The 22,411-nt window shown below is 43.3% G+C and overlaps 1 protein-coding gene across 3 annotated transcripts in view; it reads right to left on the bottom strand.

Moving 5' to 3' along the window:
- Positions 1-1,136: 1,136 nt before the first annotated feature.
- MYRIP (myosin VIIA and Rab interacting protein) overlaps positions 1,137-22,411 on the bottom strand; it is a 207,686-nt gene continuing 186,411 nt past the window's right edge. For 2 of the 3 annotated variants that reach the window (XM_061996460.1, XM_061996461.1), the window contains exons 12-17: positions 9,906-10,100; positions 7,616-7,777; positions 5,625-5,729; positions 5,468-5,528; positions 4,564-4,682; positions 1,137-3,881 (exon numbers count right to left, since the gene is read on the bottom strand). In XM_061996460.1, coding sequence (XP_061852444.1) covers positions 3,849-3,881; positions 4,564-4,682; positions 5,468-5,528; positions 5,625-5,729; positions 7,616-7,777; positions 9,906-10,100 — 675 coding nt within the window. In that variant the 3' untranslated portion in view covers positions 1,137-3,848. The remainder of the gene's footprint in view (positions 3,882-4,563; positions 4,683-5,467; positions 5,529-5,624; positions 5,730-7,615; positions 7,778-9,905; positions 10,101-22,411) is intronic. The other variant, XM_061996462.1, reaches the window with a different exon arrangement.

Raw genomic sequence — 22,411 nt, 5'->3', positions numbered from 1 at the left:
CCTAGATCAGATCACATAGGAACGTGTCCAGGAGGGTCTTGAAGACCTCCAAGGAAGGAGCCTCCACATCCTCCCTGGGCAGCCTGTGCCAGGGCTCCCTCACCTCACAGTGAAATAGTTTTTGCTTATATTTAATGATCCACTGCATGTCTACATCAGTAAGCCTGGGGTTGTGGCTCAGTACTCACATTTGTCATAGTAGTTATGACATTAATTTAATAAGAAGTGTTATTTACAATATCACTGCTCTTGATTAATAACTCTTACCAGCAACACTACCTGAATGCAGTTAAAACCTATGGCTTACATTGCAGACAAGTTCCTGTGTGACCTACTCTAGGTGGTCCTGCTCTGGCAGGGGGGTTGGACTGGATGAGCTTTCAATGTCCTTTCCAGCCCTTGAGATTTTGTGATTCTATGTGATTCTGTTTACAGTTTAGCTACTGAGTGATGGTTAACTGAAAGCCATGAATCATTTTGCAAAAGGCAAATCAGAATGAACTGGCATCCCTAGTTGTGCTGTGTTAGAATTACTACTAACATTGAACGCTGGTTGAATTAATCATTGCAGAGAACTTTTTGACCTCTTCTTTTTCCTCGTTGCAAATGGTTTGTAGCAAGGAGAAGATTTTTGTTATAGTAAGGTAGTAATTTATACAATACTACATATCTCCTGACTTGAAGTGTTCCTTAAAATGGACCAGTTGAATTCAATGCCCTCATGGTGGGGAAAATATAGTGATGAAAGGAATATAGTGATCAGCACTTGGCACAGGGAACTTTAGAAGTTAGAGACCAAGGTTTCTGGCAGGGCCCTCGCTCCCTTTGTGGCTTTGTAGCCATCCCTAGGAGGATTTCTGTTCAAGATACTACTTTGCCCGACAGCCTCAGCAGCTTGGGGAGAAGATGAGCCATCAAATGTTGCTCACAGGATCACTCCCACCCCAGCCCCTGCGGAAAAAAGGCAAAGCCAGTGAGTGAAGGCCCGTTCTTCCCCTCCTCACTCTGCAGAGCTGCCTTCTTCTGTGCTTCAGCGGGTCACTCCTGGAAGGGCACGACCTGAGCACAGAAGTCTAAACAACAGAAAGGAACTTTTGGGTTGGTTTTTTTTATGAATCAAGTCCTTGGAAAAAGCATTCTTTTGATAAATCGCTTTTACTCTTTTGTAGTTTCTCTTGACAACGGTTCTCGGCGAGTACGCAGATAACAACGACAACGCAAGCTTAACATCCACTCAGACTTAACCAAACAGATCGTGTCGTCTTTCATTTCACCCATTAAAATATTTTCATTTATAAAAATTCATTCTAAATATAAATATTTAACACTAGAGCTTGAAATCACTCGATGACAAAATAATCCTCTGTGTGCTGTAACACACGCCTTTACGATTCCTTTAGAACAGTGAATGATATCCTCGCACACATTTGGCACAATAAACATTGGTAAAAATCCAGATGCTTTAGATAGCAGGAGGGATCTTTTTTTTTTTTGGATTTTCTCCTTTTTTTTTTTGCAATGCCTACACAGCACACATTTGTTGTTTCTGTCAAAGAAAGACTTGAATATCTGAACATTGTTTAAACACGATAATAGCTGCTTTTCATGCCTCTTAAGGAAAACAACCTATTCCAAACTTTGTTGGCTTGTTTAAATCACACAAACAGAACAAAAAGCCAAAGAGTTAGTCTATTAAAATGAGTCATTTCTGTATGGATAAGTACATACACAATATTAGTTAGTATTCATTAGACGAGTATGTAAGGGACCAACCACCATTGATGATGTTTCGTAACACGTGTACCTGCATAAACCAGAACCTGGGAATGTATCGGATACGTACACGAGAACAGTCAGGAAGGAGGAGGAGACTGGGTAACAAAAAAGGTACAAGGCATCCCACTCTGTTTAATCTCTGTTACTGGATTGCATATCTAAATAAAATGTATTTGTTTTATATATATATATATTTAGATATTAAGCAGAGTGGGTCAGATTCTGCCCTCCCATCTGTGCAAACCAATTTCAGAGAGCTAGTAACACATGAAAGTAAAAAAAGGCATAATTTCACCGAGAATGAACACACTGGGTCAAGTCTTGGGCAGATGAGAATCCCTTGAAGGGATGGAGTGACACACACGGATTCTAGGTGGGAAGATGGTTGTGTTTATTCCGAGGGTTCCTTACATGCAGCCGGACATCAGAGCACTGACAAGCTAGATGTCAAATGTGGGTGGCAGGTTTGCAGCTGGCACTGTTTTTCCAACAGTCCCAACCAGCCATTTCTCAGCTTCCCCAGCTGCCCCCCTACATCCAGCCTAGCCAGGACATTTGCCAGGATTTTCTCAGATTTGCCCAGCTACAGACATTTCAGGGCCTGGTGTCTCGTACCATGGGCAGGAAACGTGCATCGCTCTGCTAGTGGGTGTTGGCTGGGAGCACAGGGAAAGGAGCAGCTCTCCTTCCTTCCCTGGTACCCACTGCTCTTGGGGAGGGCAGCCCTTAACGCTGAGGGGGAACCTGCCAGCCCGTGCCCTCCTTCCCTGCATGTGCCACACAACCCAGTCTGTGGGTGCCTGCTCTGCATTCTACATGAAGATAAGGGATTCACTGGCTTATCACCTCCTCTAACTACCTCCTTTGTATTCTTCAGAGCAAAACATACCACAAATTGGCACAGTCCTCCTCCAAAGAGTGAGAGGGACACCCTGTAAGCAGCATCTTCCCTCCACCTGCTCAAGGGCCTTGCATCTTGTCTCACTTTTTGAACGTCTCAAGAAATGGAAGAAGGAATTTTACTATAACACAATCCAATTCAGAGTGGTCCCATAGGAGTGGGGTGCACGTGGCACCAGCTGCTCTATGTTGGCTAGAGACCAGTAAAGAAAGAGGCTACATCTGCCCCTTCCTTAGAGAAGCCAGGAAATGGCAGAAGGGAATCTCTTGCAGGCTGCAGCCACCCTACAGCCAGCAGAGATCTCATCCACAATGCTTTTACTTATTTTTTTAACCCTTTTTTTCCTCCAGCCTTAAAGATTTGCTCAGAATTGACGGTGAGCTGCAGCGTGGTTGGACACCACCAAGCAGACAATGCCACTGAGGAGAACAAGACAGACAGAGGTGTGGGTTTCACAGCAGCGTTCGCACGTATCCAGACACCGACAGACAGGGACATCCACGTGTGCTGCCACCAACTCACAGCTCAACGTGACATCCACGTTCCCCCTGCCATCAAGAGACACATACTTAGCTCTGGGGCCAGAGCACTAACTGCCCAGCATTACCCTCAGGGAACATTGCATCCCTACACAGGTGCCCTGGCTCCCTGGGAGCTGGGGACGCCGACTGCCCGCTCCCACTACGCAGCTGGAAAGCGGCACACGCCACACACAGCCTTGTTCTTATTGCTCAGATGCCTACATGAACAGCGAGAGGCCAGCAAACGTGGATCACAGGTCTGCTTTGCTCTTTCTTTTTGTACAAAAACATTGGCCTATGGCTACGGCTGACTGTGTACAAAAACAGATCTGTGGTTTGAGGACGACATACTTCAGTACAATCATTAGGGGGTAAAAGTGCATCTTAAAACGTCGGAGCCTTGCTTTTTGAAACTCAGCATCCTTTCTAGAGTCTTGTGAGAACTTTAAGGCAGAGTTTCCTTTAGCAGACCACAATGCTGAAGACTTGGACAGCTTTCTCAGTGAGGTATCCAAACGAAGCCCTGTAACTGAGGCATTGTGGGTTCTTGAGGGTCCATTTTCAGGTGGACATATGCAATGGCTGTTAAGTAAAGGCACTCTTGTGTACAGCCTTAGGCAGTGTGTTATTGGCAGTAGGGAGGGGTAAGTTTAGTACATCACAGCAGATCCTATAGCAGGTTCCTAGAACAGAGAGGGACAGGAAAGAAACCAACATGAGTGGAACACAAAACAAGCTCCTGAAAGCTTCTAGTGAGCCGTGTCCTTCCCCTTCTCACATCCCTGCCTATTTTCCACACCTGGAGTGTCAGACTGCTTTGGGACACTCAGCTTTTTCCCTTAGCCCTCTATGGCTGCTGTAGGGAAATGACTGACAGCTGTCCAGTGAAGCCTACTTGTGCAGACACTGCAGAGCCAATGCCTCTCACCTGCTGAGCGAGTGTGCAGCTGCTGCTGTGAAGAGTCAGGCTCAGAAGCCTGAAATGTGGGGGACAATTAACTTGTTTCTGTTAAAAAACCATAAGGGAAGCACATTCCTGGAGACCTGGCAGCCAGGGTACATTCACACAGGTTGTCATTCAGCAGCTGCTACACTATAGTATAGAGTCAGATTTCTTCCAGGGCACCAGTTGTATTTGTTCAGAGCTGCTACAACAGCCTGTATTCTTTTTCCTCAGTTTATAGTCAGATATCTTCCAGGGTACCAGTTGCATTTATTCACAGCTGCTACAACAGCCTGTACTCTTTTTCCTCAAACTATTAAGAGAAGTTTTATGAAGATGCTGAACTACATCTGCCTAAACAAATACCACTGGCTACTTACTGCTTTTAACAGTAGTTTAAAAAGCATTTGTTAGGAGGTTACCATTAAGTCCTTGGCAGTGCTTTTCCTCTCTTTAGTCCTTTGTGTCAGGGATCCTTGAAGCATGAAGTTTCTGTTAAAGGTTCTGACTGTGGTAATTGGAGAACCATCTATTTTTTCACCTAGGAAAAACACAAAAAAAGGGAGATTTTTGACATAACAGATTGAAACAGATGTAATAATACTCCTGTAATTTCCCCTAGGATGTGTGAGGAGAGCTGGATTTAATTTAATGAAAAACCATCAGGCTGGGATACTCCAAATTTATTAAGGATTCGGGTCATGTCAATTAATGGAATTACACAAGAGTAAAACAAGAGAAATGCAAGGTGAAATGGGCCCTAGAATTGTCAGAGGTAATGCACTGTGGGGGTTAAAAAAGAAGACAAAAGATTATAAAGCCAATTGACAGCCATACCCTAACACACCAGGAATGCAGCTGAGCCACATCACCTGGACTGAAATCAGCACACGTTGGCTTTAAGAGAGCTAACAGTGGGCTGTGGAGGGGCGCAATGGGGCTTTTGATCACCAAACACTGTAAAACTGCTTGGGGCTCACAAACTGAGCCTGGGCACACTGCAGCAGTGGCAGCCCTGTTGCAGGGCAAGGCTCAGCATTCCCCTTTTGTGCATTCCCCAGCCTTCTGCTGCCGCTTCTGCTCTTATTCATTTGCCACCATCACAACCTCCAGTGATGCTTTGTAAGGTGACAAATGGGTTCTTATGCCATGCAAGTACAGTGGGAAATGAGGAGGATGGACATATTGAGGCTTTTATTATCTTAATCTTAAATTTAGTCCCTTTTATTAGCTTAATCTTTCCCTGACTTTGCTGAACTATACATTACATTGAACCTTCTAAAGAGAGATTCCCTGTCTGTAAGGTATGTAACGAGCTCAACACACCTTTTACTGGTGGAGCTGGAAGTTTTCTCCTCTGCTGTCTTGATGTGTCTATGGTATGCATCTGTAAACAACACACATGCATTAACTCAACTCTGTAACAGACAAAGAGGCAAGAATTCCCCAATGTATTTGTGAATACTACATAATGTTCTGGCACCTGGTTTGTTTGCTTTTGATCCCGTTTCCTTGTCAGGCGAACACATGGAGCCACGTTCAAGCCTGCAACAGTGAGAGCTGATATTCTGCTCTCAATATCTGAAATCTTCAAAGGAAATAAAAGAGAGAGAGAGACAGAAAGATGGGGAGGGGGAAAAAGAGGTTTTAAAATTACTGTGGATGCCACTGCTAAAATACATCCCTCCCCCAGTCAAATCCTCTTTAATCACAGAATACAAACAGATGGCTGCTCCTGCAATTCTGACACTCTCCTGTACTCTTTAGGGACTTAATTTGTTAGTAAAGGTGGAGTAAAAGAACAGTCCTACCTTGTGACTCCAAGGAAGAGGCATGTTCCTCCTTTTGAGGAAGGAAAAAACCATAAGAGAGGAGGAGAGAAAACCTGCATCTGCCATCTCCCAGTTGCTTTTACCTTTACGATCCCAGGTTCACTCAAGCTGTGTTTTTCAATGGCTACATTCAAAGATGGACTTTGTGGGAGACATTTCCTAATCCAAAAGGAATCTCATGCACACACAAAGTCCATCCTTCCTCACAGAATCTTTGATGTTTTCAGTTCAGGTGTGGGTGTGTGCTACACGCCAACATGCAGAAATGCAGGTACACACCACATTAAAAAACTCAGTGGAAAACAAATTGCCAGGAAAAGACAAAAGTCCAAGGAAGGAAATATCTGGGGGGAGAAGTAGCTGGATGCTGAGACCGGTGGAAACAAATGATGCCAAAAGGGAAAGAAGTGTCAGAGGAGTCAGACATATAACTCAGCTCCTGAGTCAGGATGACACCTGAAACTGCTCACTCTGAGGAAGGCTTTCTGTTGGTCTGTTTGTCATCCTCCTACCTAGCCCAGCTTTGGCCTCTCTCCTCTTCAGCTCTCATTCCCAGTAACATTATTTACTGTAAAGCAATGACTGAAGCCAACAAAACGTCACTGCACCAGCTTGTCACTAGTGCAGCAAGGTGCTTCTGACATGAGAGAGATGTCAGACCTTCACATCTTTGCTCAGTCCTCAAGTGAGCGTGCTCCTACTGAGGAAAATCTCCAGGTGCTTTGCTTCCCTTTTCAGCCTAGCACAGGCAGGAGAAAGTCCTTCACTCTGTACAGCCTGGTCAGCGACATCCCTGGCAGCCAGTCGATAGCAGTTGTTTCTTGAGACCTGGCAGGGTTCCCTTATTCAGCTTTTAACACCACATCACACTGTTCCCTCCTGAGCTCTGGATTTTCTGGAGCCTGCTATGGAGATTCTAGATGGCAGAGCCCTTGTCTTTAGGCTGGGATGTGCGCTGCTTGAGCAGCTAAGCCCCAAGGCAGTGTGCAGGTGCTGTGCTTTGCTCAGCAGCTGACTGTTTTACCTTTTTTTTGGTAGAACAGTACTGACACTGGCTTCTTTTGGGGAGTGCTTTACAATCATCTGAGCGGATAAACTGCCTCAGACTGTATTTGCAGCCTGACCACAGCCAGGCGTGTGACACGGAGCGCAGCGCGTGAGCTGCCTGGCAGCAAGGAGCAGTGTTAGCACTGCAGTAACAGGCTGTTGTGCTCCCATGTCCATCAGCAGGCTGGGGGAGGAAACAAACAACTACAGCACGTCTGGCTGGGTTGAACTACGCAGCTCAGTTCTGCTTGCTCAGCTCCTGTGATGCAGACAGAACCACAGAGTCACAGAATCTTAAGGTTTGGAAAGGACCTTGAAAGATCACCCACCAGTGCAACCCCCCTGGCAGGACCACCTAGAGTAGGTCACACAGGAACTCATCCAGCTGGGTTTGGAATGTCCCCAGAGAAGGAGAGTCCACAACCCATCTGGGACAGCATCCTTAGAACATCAGTCCACTGCAGTGCAAAAGCTCATTGAAAGTACATGCGTGCAGAGAACAGAGAAGCACTAGGCAGAAAACCTCGAGAGGCTTTTGTTCAACCTAAAAAACTAGGTAAAGGCTGCAGACACAGGGAGGAGCTGCTGTCCTCACCTGCAGCTCTGCATGATGAACCTGGGCGGCCGCCGTGGCCACTTGATCCTCCAGCTCGGCCAGCTCGGACTCGGCAGTGACGCTGGTGATCTTGCGCGCGGCGTCCTCCAGGCTGCTGAGCTGCCCCTCCAGGCCGTACACCGTGCTGGCTGTCAGGTACACCTGCAGGGCCAAGGCAGGGACAGGTGGTGGTGATGTCTGCTTTGTGTGGCACGAGAGGTGTGAGCAGATTGCATCTTCCACGAGAGCTTTGGTGTTGCCTCCTTACTAAACTACTACAGAAAGACTTACCTGGAGGAGGAAAGTCACGGGGGTCATACTCTGGAAACACATCTCCACAAGGAGAAGGGAGGCATGAGGTGGCTGCACTCCACATTTCGTGGGTGCTATGATGATATCTCAAACCAGGTATGTTCCAGATTCACCAGAATAAAAATGCAAAGCTGAAAAGTTGGATTCTTTGGTGCTCAGTTTCACAACAATCCCCCTGACTCTACAAGTGGAAGCCAACAGATCACACCTCACCTGAAGCTGTGTTTATTGAAACACAGCTAATGCCTTCTGGCAACCCAAACTCTGTAAAAGGAAGTGTTCAGCAGCACGTGGCTACTCATGTCCTGCAGAGTAACTGCACTTACACATACAACAGCTTTTCCATTCCACCCTGCTCTCACTCAAATGCACAGCAGCCAAAACCTTCCTGCCTCTTAGCCCTTTGCAGTGAACCCATGGAGGGTCAATAGACTTACCTGAGCTACATAACAGACTTTAAAAGCTGTGTGGGGAAGACCTCTAAATTCTAATGTTCTGACCCATCTATGATACCTCTGATAACTGCAGGTAAAGGTTTCCTTTTCCACCCAGTTCCTTTCCACCCATTTCCAGAGGAATCGGTGGCACACGGCCAGATGGAGGTCTCTGGCTTATAAAAAAGGGCAGTTTTCAAGCATTAGCTTTTGACATCTGTGCTTAAAATGGTGCAGACCTGTGCAAACACTGCACTAGAGAGCCCAGAGACTCTTTCCATGAAGCTGGTAACATCACAGGGGAAATGAAATACATATTCTGGCTTTCCCCTAGCCTCCCTCACTCGAGTAGCAGTAAAGACTGTGGTGCTATAAAACTAGCATGAATGAAACATGTTCTGTGGCTGACTTCATGGTTCAGGGAGCAAGTCAACAGGATTTGGGGCCAGATCCCTGAGCCATGTTGGTGTGGAAACAGCTGAAATGAAAAAGCTTTTGGAGCAGATGAGGTTAGGAGGGGTAGGATCTAGTGTGCGAACCTCCAAACCAAAGCAAGGCTGGGAGATTCGAGCTGAGAAAAAGGTGTGGTGAGAGGGACTGGGGAGCTGTGAGACTGGTGGGAAGGCTGTGGAGAAGGACAGGCCCAGTGTCAGGTCTGGCTGTTACTGCCATGGATTATATCCCACTCAGTCCCTAGCCTGGGGCTGTTGTGGAAGTGTGTTTTTGTGGCGGATTTTATTCCTCAAGAAGAGATTCTGTCTGAAAGTCTTCTGGGGCTAAGGAAAACTGTTCTTGAATTGATCAGGATGCCATACTGGGACAGCCCAGATTCTAAGGAGATCTTTAAGAGCTCCCAAGGAAGGAAGAAAAATCACTGCAATGTAATCAGTTAAATGTGGGAAGAAGAGAAAATCCAAAGTTACAAGTGAACCAACTCTATTAAGTGGATGCATAAAAAATTCCAGTGAGTAGTGACTTCCCTCTGATTCAGCATTGCACTTTTTCCTGCAGATAACAGGTACTCATGGAAAAGGATGGATGATTCAGACATGGCCAAACAAATGTTTATGTTGGCTTCTCTCCCCTGCTCCAGCTCCCTGGGTGCTTAGTGCAGTATGCCTGAGATGTGTGAGTGGAGGAAGAGTTCCTCCACTTCTCTGTGTGACTGAGGACATGCTTTCCCTACCTGTCCTTACAGTCATCAGGCACTGCTGGGACTTGGAGATGTGGATTTTCAGCCAGGCACTGTCCAGTTAACTTTAGAGATAGAGACTCCAAAATTAGTTGTAAATCCCAAAACACCCAACTCTCCAAATATTTTAAAGTACACATTAAAAAAAACCAATCTCAAAACCCAACACTGCAGCTGAGCACCCCTTTGAAATAGGAGTTTTTGTTGGGTTAGCGTGTTTGTTTGCTCACTCCAAGTTAATTCTGAACATGCACTGATGCTGCCAACGAGTTTCCCCTTTCCAATTGGCACATACACATTGGTACTGTCCCTCACTCCCACCACACCTTCACATCCTGATTCATGTCCTTACATTCTCTTCCAGCGTGGTGAGCTGCTCATCAAGTCTCACGGGGTCTGTCCCCAGAGGGAAGGTCCCTCTTCCCCTGTCCTGAGCGTCAGCTGGGAAATCGCAGGGACCGGTGGATTCTGCTATCAGTTCTTCAGTGGCATTGATGACTTTTAGGACTTCTGTAGATATGTTGCAGAGAGAGACAGCAGAGTACTTCTGTTTTGTTACAAGACAGAGAAAACAACAGCATTAAATTAGCACAGAGGGGTAACATGTAAAATCACCTCGCTAATAGCTGGCAGCTTTAGCCAGGCTAAAACAATGCACCTGGCTACCTGCTGAGAACAGACACAAGAACTAGGGAATGAAATTGGAATCTACTTCTTTTTCTCCCTCCCTTTTTCACATATGCACACTGCTACAGCATGCAAAACAACATGCAAGTCTTCTGCAACATGGTTTCTCCTGGAAGGATGGTCCAAGTCTTAGTGAGCACACAAATATCCAGCTGTTAAATCCTCATTGAGCTAGATATGGCTATTTTTGCAATAGTGTTTTAGACAGGTTTTAAAACACTATCTTCCTTTTTGGGTACTGGCAAACAGATGTGGAATCATCTGTCTCCATATCCACAGGAGCTTTTGCATTGCAGCCACAAAGAGGGGACAGCAAATCTTCAGCAGCCCTGCGAGCAGAGCATTCTATAAAGATGCTTGCTGCCAATGACATGATAAGTCAAAACCCAAAGGTTGAGCTGTAATTCTATATTTATGAAACATATTGTTTCAAATACCAAGGAAAAGCATGCAGTTTTATCCATGTTTTCTTGTCTTATCAGTGTTCCTGAAGGCTGATTGATAATTAACTATCCTGATAAGGATGATTCTCACAGAGCTTCAGGCTTCAGAACAACTCCTCTGATGTGCCTTCAAGCATCAAGTTCAACATCCAAACTATACAGCTTGGAGACTGAGCCCAAGTCTGATGAAGCCAATACAAGTACTGTCACTGGATTTACATGCAATACCCTTTAGCAGTGCTTTGCCTAAAAGAAAGTGGGAGAAGTTTAGATCTAAATGTAATTAATCCTTCAAACCTGCAAGTGCTTATGCATGTGAATTAGGTGCCCACCCATCTGTAAATTTTCCCCACAAACAACAGATCAGAGGATCAAACTTGAGGAGGCAGACAGTCTTTGAATTCTATATGGTAAATTCTATAGAACAGAGGATTAAACTGATTAAAACCATCTCTGTGTTATGTAAACATCGTATTCATCAATATGTTGTCTGACCTCCTAGGCAAGGATGTAGAAGTAACTTTCCTTTGAATCACACAAGCTCTGGTGGGTTGAACTGGAAAACCTCTTTTATTATCTCTTTCCTTTAATTCACTGCTCATTTTTATGTTAGGTAAGACTTTTACCGAGAAACGACTGTTTTAGCAGCGTGCTCAATTGCTGTGTGTCAATATATTAATCACTGCTCTGAATTACAAGACATAATCAGAGGCATGAGATTAAAGAGAAGGAAGACAAAGCAAATACAGTATGTTACAGCACTCAGATCTTTAGCTTGTTAGTGCAGCCAACACGGCCCCAGACTCACTTTCCCAGAACAAATACCTGAACCCCATCAATAGCCTACTCCTTTTTTTCCCCATTTATTTTCACAAGTACCAATTAGTTTAAAAACAGATCAATAATTTTATAGGACTGAAGAAGAAATCAATGTTACTTTGTTGTATTATTTGCTCTTACAAGTACATAATTCTTACTGTATTCTACAAGTAGTGGACAAAAAAAGATAAAGGCCGGGCGCTGCAGCGTTTTCTTCATCATTTTCACTCCATTTCAAGAACTGCAGCCTCACCTTAGTGAGTTATTTCTTAACTTTTTAATTATCTTTTGTGGTTAATGATGGATTTCTAAAAAAAGATTAAATGAAATTGGGAAAAAAAAGTGTTCTTACACCAGAACATGAGGATTTACATTGGCATTTATTACAGATTCATTACTACAGAGCAGGTGTTTTGGTTTCTTGCTTTCCTGGTAAAGTGTTCTGTGGCAGAAAGCTTCCTAAAAATCAAGATTTTGAGTGAAATACTCTACCTTTTCAATAGGTAATGGATAGGGAAGAAAAGTCCAGCAAGAGGAATAGGGATAGAGATAGGGGTAGAATAGATAGGGATAGAGATAGGGATAGGATAGATAGGGATAGGATAGATAGGGATAGGATAGATAGGGATAGAGATAGGGATAGGATAAATAGGGATAGAGATAGGGATAGGATAGATAGGGATAGAATAGCTAGGGATAGGGATAGAAATAGGGATAGAAAAGATAGGGATAGAGATAGGGATAGGATAGATAGGGATAGAGATAGGGATAGGATAGGGATAGAAATAGGGATAGAATAGCTAGGGATAGGATAGGGATAGAAATAGGGATAGAATAGATAGGGATAGGATAGATAGGAATAGGGATAGGGATAGGATAGGGATAGAAATAGGGATAGGTTAGATAGGGATAGAGATAGGGATAGGATAGAATAGAGTATTTCTTCACTTAGAAAGACCTAAAATGATCATCCAGTCCCACTGCCTGACCACTTCAGGGCTGACCCAAAGTTAAAGCATGTTATTAAGGGCATTGTCCAAATGTCTCTTAAACACCGAGAGGTGTGTGGCATCAACCAGTTCTCTAGAAAGCCTATTCCAGGGTTTGATTTCCTTCTCAGTAATGTGTCCTAATTACCAGTCTAAACTTCCCCTGGTGCACAAGTGTGATTTTAGCTTTTCTAGAATTTTGAGGTAAGTTCTTAGTTCTCAGGCTGGGGATTGACCTGCTGAAGAGCAGCTCTGCAGAGAGAGACCTGGGAGTGCTGGTTGATAATAAACTGACCATGAGCCAGCAATGTGCCCTCGTGGGCAAGAAGGCCAATGGCAGCCTGGGATGGATCAAGAAGAGTGTGGGCAGCAGGTCAAGGGAGGTTCTGCTCCCCCTCTACTCTGCCCTGGTGAGGCCTCATCTGGAGTCCTGTGTCCAGTTCTGGGCTCCTCAGCTCAAGAGGGACAGGGAACTGCTGGAGAGAGGCCAGTGCAGGGCCACCAAGATGATCAGGGGAATGGAACATCTTTCATACAAGGAAAGGCTGCAGGAACTGGGGCTGTTTAGTCTGGAGAAGAGGAGACTGAGGGGAGATCTTATTCACATTTATAAATATCTAAATGGTGGGTGTCAGGAGGTTGGGACATCCCTTTTTTCTATAGTAGCCAGCAACACGACAAGGGGTGATGGGATGAAGCTGGAACACAAAAAGTTCCACTTAAACGTAAGAAAAAACTATTTCAGTGTTTCAGTGAGGGAGCCCTGGCACAGGCTGCCCAGGGAGGGTGTGGAGGCTCCTTCCTTGGAGGTCTTCAAGACCCACCTGGACACGTTCCTGTGTGACCTGATCTAGGTGGGACCTGCTTCTGCAAGGGAGTTGGATCAGATGATCTCTAAAGGTCCCTTCCAACCCCTACCATTCTATGATTCTATGATATCTAGAACTCAGCTTTGCTCTGGATTGCATTTTACAGAGAAGAAGAGAGAAATGTCTGCCTGAGGGAGACAGAAATTCAACATGTAGGGGGATCAAATGTTTTCAAATGGGGAAAACTGGATACCGAATTCATGGTTTTGCATATGTGTTTACAACTGTTAAAAGCTGTTAAAACAGCTCATGTTCCAAAATGGCCAGTTTGCAAACCTAGTGGGGTACTCTAGATACAATGTGTAAGTGAAAAAAACCCCCTCCTGGAATTTTAGTCCTCCACAACCCTCTCCCCTCCCTCCCATACCAAACTCAGGATTTATCAGGCTCTATACAAATCACCTAAAATTCACAGACACACCCCCCCCCCCAACATCATCCTGGTAGGTGGACATTTCAAATTGCTGTCAAGACCTCTTGGCTGTGTAATTCATCTTGCCCTTGCAGCAAAGGTCATTGCTAACATCTGTAAGTGAATCAGAGACAGCTCTCATGCCACGAGGAAGTCTTTCTTGTCTGTCTTGTCAACTGAGTCAAAGAACTGATACGGATGTGACAGACACAGAAAGTGATCTCTGTTACAAATATCTATCACAGAAAAGCTAAGCACAACCATTCTCAACATGCTGGGATGCATTCTGAATTCAACTGTGCTAACCTACTTATGGATTAACACAACCACTCCCAAATTAAACCAATGCATCTGGTCCAAATTTGACTCTTTCTACTGGTTTGAGGATGCCATCTTTTATTGAATCTGAGACTAAGAGGTTAATGAAATGAGGAAAGCATGCATTTATCTTTTATTTTTAATGGTAGTTAATGCCCACAGTCACAAATATGTTAAAGACACAGTTTAAATGAGATGCTCACTTCCCCAGATCCTTTGTGGGAGTTTTAAACCCCATGAAATACTAAAAAGGTGTGGGTATGCAAGCACAGACACACGTGTGTGTGCACTGAATGTAACAAACAGCATCTTGTAAAACTTCTTTGCTCTCATTTCTATGTGTGATTGGACAGATGGAAAGCATTCCTCTTTTATTGAAGTGGTCTAAGCTAGCTCTTGCTCACTGTTGGCCATTTCCTTGCCCTGCTAATGCCAACGTTTCTTCTGTTGTTTTACTTAAGGATATTACACTAGAAGGTTCTTTGTAGAGCAGTATTTGCATCCTTGCACAAAGGATGATGAGTAACTGAAGGAAAGCAAGACGGTGAAAGTGAATCAACCTTAACTGGCCAAAGTGTTGAGAGTAGGTGAGCATTAAGTCCTTGTAAGCATCTCAGCAGCCTGTGACACTTCCTCAGAGGTTCCTCTGCATGACCACTGTTGCTTTTATTTTTAATGCTCTTAAAGTAGTTCAGTTCTCTACCACTTGCACTGATTTTTTCCTCCATGTTGCAGTGAGCCACGAGAATCTTCTCCTTTTTGCTACTATAATGTTATGCCATTGCTAGGCTCTGTTGAACTGGCATGGGAGGCAATGATATGCACTTCAATACAGAACAGATGACATCAACAGTTAGATCAAGAGGTAGAGCAAGAAAAACCTTCCCATCACTAGCAGCCCTGGCAGTATTGCCTAGTCTCAAGTCACCTGCTTCAGGTCACCTGCCTGTTTCACAGTTGATATCCCTCACGTTTTTTGTAAGGAGCTGAGAGGGGCTGGGAAGAAGACAAGTTTTGCTTTGCCACTGCTTGATTCATTTATTTCAGATCAACTTGAATGAATCCAAACTTGACCACAACAAAACCAAACTCCAAACCTGCCTCCCTCATCTTCCCACTCCTTAGGAGCTCATTGTACAGCTTTGAGCAGGACCTGAAAAGCCCACCAGACATCCATCTCCTTCCCAGGCAAGCAGGATCTGGGACACCAGTCAAGTGTGGGAGGAAGAGAGCCATTAATGCCCAGCCATCAAAATGGCAGTTGTCAGCCCTGACCTTCAAAAGATCTTTGGCCTAAAAGTGATCCCTAAGCACTCATTACCAAAAAGACTAGGAAAGGAAGCTAAAATTTGTCTTGATACTTGATGGAAGACAATTATACTGTGATATACTATGGCATTAAGGAATTAATCTTCTGTGCAAGTTGAAGACTTCCTGCCTTGAATTTGACTGTTTAGAAAAAGAAAGCTAAATTGTCTTACTATTGCCCTACTGACTTTCTCCAACATGTGAGACAGAGATACACAGCCTCTCTCTTTAATCGTGCCAGGTAATTCTGAATATGAGATTTTTACTAATGAATTCAATTCATTGTCCTAATGTGGTTACAGATGTTATTCCTAATCATTTGTAATGCCTCGTGCCTTGAGAGAAGTTGCCTAGAATCACAAGAAAGGAAGTTATTTACCAAGAAGTGAAATAGTATGATCCCAGCTCCAAATGGAAATATTACAGTCTTAAAATCTGCACAGGTTTCTCTAGGAGTAACTACCATGGGCACAGGCTGATGGCAGGGCAAAGATGGTAAAAGAGTAAAAATGCTGAGGATGGTTTAAGGAGCAAATAAAGAAAATCAAAGGGAGTAAAAGGTTATTAAAATTCACAGTACAAAATTTAACTCTGAAAGTAAGAATAAAGCTGAGGAGTGTTTTGCTGAATTGAGCATCAACATTTGACACGAAAAAAGTGATTCCTGTGACTGAGAGAATGCTAGGGACCGAATTTGCTTAGCACTATGTACAACACAAAAAGCAACATGTATTTTAAAATACAAGATAAAAGTATATTTGCTGAGGAAATAAAATGAAAACCTGCTTCAATATCTGATTCTCATGATCTGAGACTCAAAAAGCACACAATATGAAACCTCCTCTCGCCTAGACACATGGTAACAACAGACGGTAGTAGCAAAGTGAGAAAGTGCCTACTCTATGTGTACACTATGTACAGCCTCTACAGTGAATTAAGGCTTTTGTTTACTTTTGTAATTTGGAGCTTAGAAAGGTTTTTGAAGACCACTATAGCCAGAAAAGTAAAAACCTTATTGCTGCAATGTTAATCTTTTGCGTTTCAACTTTCTTCATGTAGGCAAGTACAGGAGAGAAGGAAGATTACACACCTTTGCCTCTGCCCTCTGTTGTTCTTTCCTGATACAACCAAATTCTCACCACAAAGCCAAAGAAGAGAGTCATTCTGCCCCACAAGTCTCCTTCATGCCCATCACTCCCATCGTTACACGAGGCTAGATACAATCAAATTCTCTTCTTTCTTGATACAACCAAATTCTCACCACAAAGCCAAAGAAGAGAGTCATTCTGCTCCACAAGTCTCCTTCATGCCCATCACTCCCATCATTACACAGGGCTAGACTTGATTGTAAACCAATGCTCTGCAGTGATTACTGACTGTGGCTGAAAGGTAGGATTTTTCAGGTCTGATATTTCCAGGAAAACATTTTGAACTTGAGAGTTTTGCTTGGGAAACGTGGAAACCCCCAATATCCCTTTACAGCATCTCTTACTATGTAAGAGATGCAAAAAGACACAGAGAAAACAAAGCATTCTCACCTGCTGCAACACAGTGGATAAAAACTGCAGCTTTAAATGAAGATCAAAAGCCTTTTGTTTTTCCTAGATAGTGGGAAAGCAGTTAAATGAAAAGGCAGAAAAGTTATATTAACAGCTGCAAAAGTTAACATTCATATAGGTTCAGACTTACAGAGAACTTTAGGATGAATAGAGAGGATCAAGACACTAGCAAATATAAAACACCATAAAACTTAGATTTTACAGTTATTGCTGAAATACAGTAAAGCAAAGCCTAATTCATCTTTCTTTGTGGAATTAAGAATAACAGATCTCATTAAGACAAATATTACATCCCTTTTGAATGAAATGAAATTGATGGGAAACACTGATTTCCACCACCACAAAAGAAACCAGAACTAGCAGGAGAAAAAGGCTTTTGCAGCACTGTCAAGAAAAAGCCAATTATCTTCCTTTTTTTTTTTGAGCCTACAATTTAGATGCTACGTGCATTTCTAGTTAAAATAGGGTCTATACCTCACTTATGCTGTGGTCAGATGCTCACATCAGAAACACCTGGGATGAGTTAAATAAAACCTCTTGTGACAAATCTCTTCCTACCATTTGCTGTAGTTTCTATCTTGGACTTTGCTGTCCAAGTAAACCCATTCTTACTATCACTATCCACTGCCAAGTCAGTAGGCTTACCTTAATTAATCCTCCTAACTTACTTCGGTCCATTTAAACTAAACTAGCTGGTTTTGCCTTGAAGTAATGACCCAACCACAATTACCCTGTTGTTTATGCCATGACAGAAGCATTGTCCAACTGAAGAGCAGCATTTTCTGGAAACTCTTTCAGCTAGGTCTGGAAGAGCTCATCTGTCACTGTCGAGGCTCTGGGCTGCTTCCAAAAGATGATAAGGAAATAGTAACTTTTTTGTTCCAGTCTATTTTCCTTCCATTCTGTTACAGCAACTTACTTCACTAGTCTTCTGCAGCTGTAAAATGGCTTTTACATTTTTCAATCTTTGGTGACCAGACAACTGAAGGAGATTCCCGTTACTTGCACATTGGACAGAGCTGACTTGGGTGTGCACACACAAAAGTATCAAACCTGAGACTAGGAGAGTCTTGTTTATAAAGATGCTCCATTCCCCCCATGTGAAGCCAGCTGAAATCTCACCTATTCTGCACTTCTCCAGGTAGATTTAACAGGGCTTTGGTTCAGTTGCTTGAACACAGGCTGACAAGGTGCAGTTTGAAACAGCTTGAAGTATTTGAGGATTTTCCAACCCTGCTGTCAGATGTGACACGGACCCATGAGATGCACATTTCCTCTGGACTAGCAGCTTAAGGTCCTGTAGGATACACTTGGGCATCTCAGGTGGACTGTCTATATATTATGCAACTGTATTGAGCCCAGATAGCATCAGAATTGGAGGAATAGTTCTGAGCCCCTCAGTTCCAGAAGGACAGGGAGCTGCTGAAGAGAGTTCAGTGCAGGGCCACAGAGATAATGGAGTGGAACATCTCCCTTGTGATGAAAGGCTGAGGGAGCTGGGGCTCTGCAGCTTGGAGGAGACTGAGGGGTGACCTCATTTGTGTTTACAAATCCATAAAGGGTGGGTGTCAGGAGGATGGAGCCAGGCTGTTCTCAGTGATGGCCAGTGATAGGGCAAGGGGCAATGGGTACAAGCTGGAACAAAAGAGGTTCCAAAGAAACACAAGGAAGGATTTGTTCCCTGTTGAGGTGAGGGAGCACTGGCAGGGGCTGCCCAGATGGGCTGTGGAGTCTCCTTCTCTGGAGACATTCAAACCCAGCTGGATGAGTCCCTGTGTGCCCTGCTCTAGGTGGTGCTGCTCTGGCAGGGGGGTTGCACTGGATGAGCTTTTGAGGTCCCTTCTAACCCTTAAGATTCTGTGATTACTTCTCACTTTTAAAAGCTTATAAAAAAACCCCAGATATTTATGGTCGTGAAGCAACTATTTTGCTTGAAACTGAAGACTCAGATTTTGACAAAATAAACTTACAGGATCAACTCAATTTTTCATACTAAATGTGAATCAATAACAGTAAATATTTGGGAGAAATCTCTTAAATGGCATTTTTGTCCAGCAAACTACTTCATCCTCAGTTTAAAACTGAACATGGACTTCACTGCTTTGTTGACCTGACAACTTAAATCTTGGGATTCATTAGTCCAAGATGAAGATTAAAGTCTCATATCTCCTTTAGAAGAAAGAGCCACTGTTTCACATTTAACCAAAAGCTTTTTTTTCTCTCCTGTCACTCAAAACCCTGGGCACAGATTTATCTGCAGTTCATAAACTTTAAAGACCATTTTTTACAATGCTGCCCATATTTAGATTTCAATCCTGCATTCTGGAAGACTGCCCAGATAATTAACACCATGATAAAAGCCACAGTCCACCCAAACACAGGAATTACTGCTAGCATCTTGCATTAAAACCAAAATGAGACAACAGGCACACGATGGTATTCTGAGTTGTTAACCCAGGAAGATGTCATTGTATTATACTGTTCAGATTTATTAGCACAAGAGTAGCAATGTAACAAAGCTCCCAGGAAAGCTATCATGTTTTCTTGTTTAAGTGAGTCCTGGGGTTCTGGCTCATTTAGGAACTTTCACTGTCATTTCTAAAGCTTTCAGGCATATGAAGCTGGATGGAAGTTTCTTGCTAAGCCCTGCCTAGACCAGTGCACCAACCCAGAGGCACAGGAGTTCAGGGAGCTGCAAGGTAGGGATCACAAGCAGGTTCTCTCTTGTTTTTATTGAGCTGCTGTCAGAACACAACAGCCATCCCTCCTGTGATGCTTTCACAGGTTAGTGACACACAGGAGGGATCCATTGACATGTGCATGTCCAATGGTTTCTCCAGCTCCATCAAGGCTTTGAGTGTGTTTCTCTCCAGCAACCAAGTTCCATGAGCTCTCTCTTGCCTGATTGATCCCTTACTAAGCCCTGGCCACCCTCTCCAAGGCCAGCTCCAGGCACAGCCACACCAGGCTGCTGGCTGTCTCTCCTGCTGCAGTAACATGCATCCCCATTCACAGCTATTCTTCTCACTGAAGAGAAGGGCCAGGCAGACTTTCTACCAAGTGTCCATCATTACACCAGCAGTTGAAAAGTGCTCATTTACCTGGTGAAAAACATAAGATGTACTCTTGAAACAAAGAGTACAGGCCTCTGCTACAAATACACATGAAGATGATCCTTGTAGTACATACCTTCCCTAAAATAAAGCTTTATAAACCCAAAGATGAATATGGTGTTTCCAGAGAACCATAATCTTTTATGGGAGGAATATTTATGCTGTTATTCATACTGTCAAGGAACTTGGGAGGTTTCACTTAGAAAACAGAATCCCACTGTGTTATTTAATCTCACAGGTTGTCACTCAGAGAAGAGCTATTGTGTGTGTGGTCATGTAATAAGGTCAACAGAAACCAGCAGGATTTAAACAGTTACTGAGCCTTGCTTGTAAGATTCCCTGAGCATAAATAAATGCATAAAGGGGTTAAAGAAAATACCTCAAGCACACAGCAGGTTGCATCAACTAATGCAAAGGGGAGAGAAATCTGTTACTCCTGAAGTTTAACTCACTCCTTTGCATATCTTAAGCAAGGAGGAGTACAAAGTAGGAGACAAGAAGAGAAATACTAGCAAGGTTTTAACAGCTATTGCAGTTTTTATGCTATGTGGGGCAAACTGCAAAAATAGCAGGAGCTGTTGTGTTTTTTAGGCAGCATCTCTATAGGTTCTGATCAAGTGGCCACAGTGCTATACTGCATTCAAAATGCAGTCTGCATCAGGCACTGCTGAAACTGCCTTCTAGAATGTCATTCTGGGATATAGCATGAAATGTAGACTTGGCTTATTCATCTTCATGAAAGCATTAAAAGAAGAGAGAGGATAGAAGAGCAAGAAATAAATACACTCCATTTATCAGGCTTGCCACTCTCAGCATTGGTGCCATTAACATCCTTCCAAGGGGATTTACATTTTGCTTTTTTCTTCAGGTATTTGGTTTGTGAAGCAATAAAACTCCAACCAAAGAGGAAAAAAAAGAGCAAGGCAGAAATCACTGTGCAAATCTCTGTACTAACAAGGTGCTTAATTAATACAACAGTTGCACAATGTGATTCGTGTTTTGTCAACATCTGAAGTCTAGAGGGGCTGAAAAAAGGATAACTCTGCTCCAAGCTTAGAGGCCTCCACAGGCTTTCACTGTATGACTGAGACAAGCAGGCTTTTCAGGGTCTGCAGACACCTGAAAGACCACAAACTACATAAAAACAAGTCCATAAAAACAAGTCTGCTGCAGGGTTATGGTTTGGGGTGTTTTTTTTTTACAGAGCTGTGGATCTCCTTAAGATCATTTTAGTTACAGACTTCAGAATGTTGAAAGTTATTGTGCTGTAGGTCTGAGAGGATTGAAGCCTAAGACATCAAATTAACTTGTGTTAATGAACACCCATTTAAATCCTCAAGTATCCCACAAGAACTAACGAAGCAGCCCACGTTTTCAAGCTTGTATTGTAAAGGCAGACATACAACTCAACAGCTCAGTTGGAGTGAGAACTGAGAACCCATAAAAGCTCAGCTTCAGCTAACTTCTTACTCCAGATGTGCCAGTTCTTGCCATTGCTTCAGATCTTAATATACTGAGTACCCTTTTTAAAGCATTGGCTTTAAACATGTGATTATATGACACTTCCAGCTTCCATTAGAATCAAAAGTCCAGATTTTTATAGGTGCAGACATGTGAAAGACTTTCCTGAGCACCAGGTACTTAATTTCTACTGACTCAAGAAACATGTTTTCAAAATCTTCCTCTACTGTCAAGGGTACTATAAGTAGAAATTCCAGGTGATTTAAGGTTGCTAATGTGTTCCAGAATAAGCTTGTGAGAATAGAAGACTAAATGCTAACAAAGGCAGGCAGCATGGCTAAAATGTAAGCAAGATGGCTAAAATATAGCATTTAATTTGTGGTGAGGAGCTCAGAGGAGACTGCAGGCACCTGAGCTCTGATTTTAATGCTCTAGAATTGGTGCTTCTGGATACCTGATTTGCAACTGGATGCCCAAGTCAGAAGTCTGAGTCTCTGGCTGAGAATGTTGAATGCCAGTCTGAAAGATCTTTAATTCCCTACACACACATTCTCCAAAAATCAAGCTTCTTAAAGAGACAGCATATTGAGACATTTTTAAGGCATCTAAAATTACTGGTTCCCTGAAAATACTTTTTCTATGCTTCTTTGCACCGAGACAAGCCATCTACTCATCTTAATGTCATTGCATGTGTTACCAGTTTAGCTATGTCATTGTATTTTAGGTTACCATAGCCACAACTGGTATCACACACTGTCACCTTCAGTATTTCATTGTAAGATATTGGTCAGTCAGTTTTCCAAAGAGAAGGGCACGCATCAGAAGATTTTAAATCACCTTTAAAGATAACTGTCAGGAACAACAATGAAAACAGCCTCCT

The sequence above is a fragment of the Colius striatus genome, chromosome 5 (assembly GCF_028858725.1).
Source record: "Colius striatus isolate bColStr4 chromosome 5, bColStr4.1.hap1, whole genome shotgun sequence".
Lineage (NCBI taxonomy): Eukaryota > Metazoa > Chordata > Aves > Coliiformes > Coliidae > Colius > Colius striatus.
This window is presented reverse-complemented; position numbering and strand designations above follow the sequence as displayed.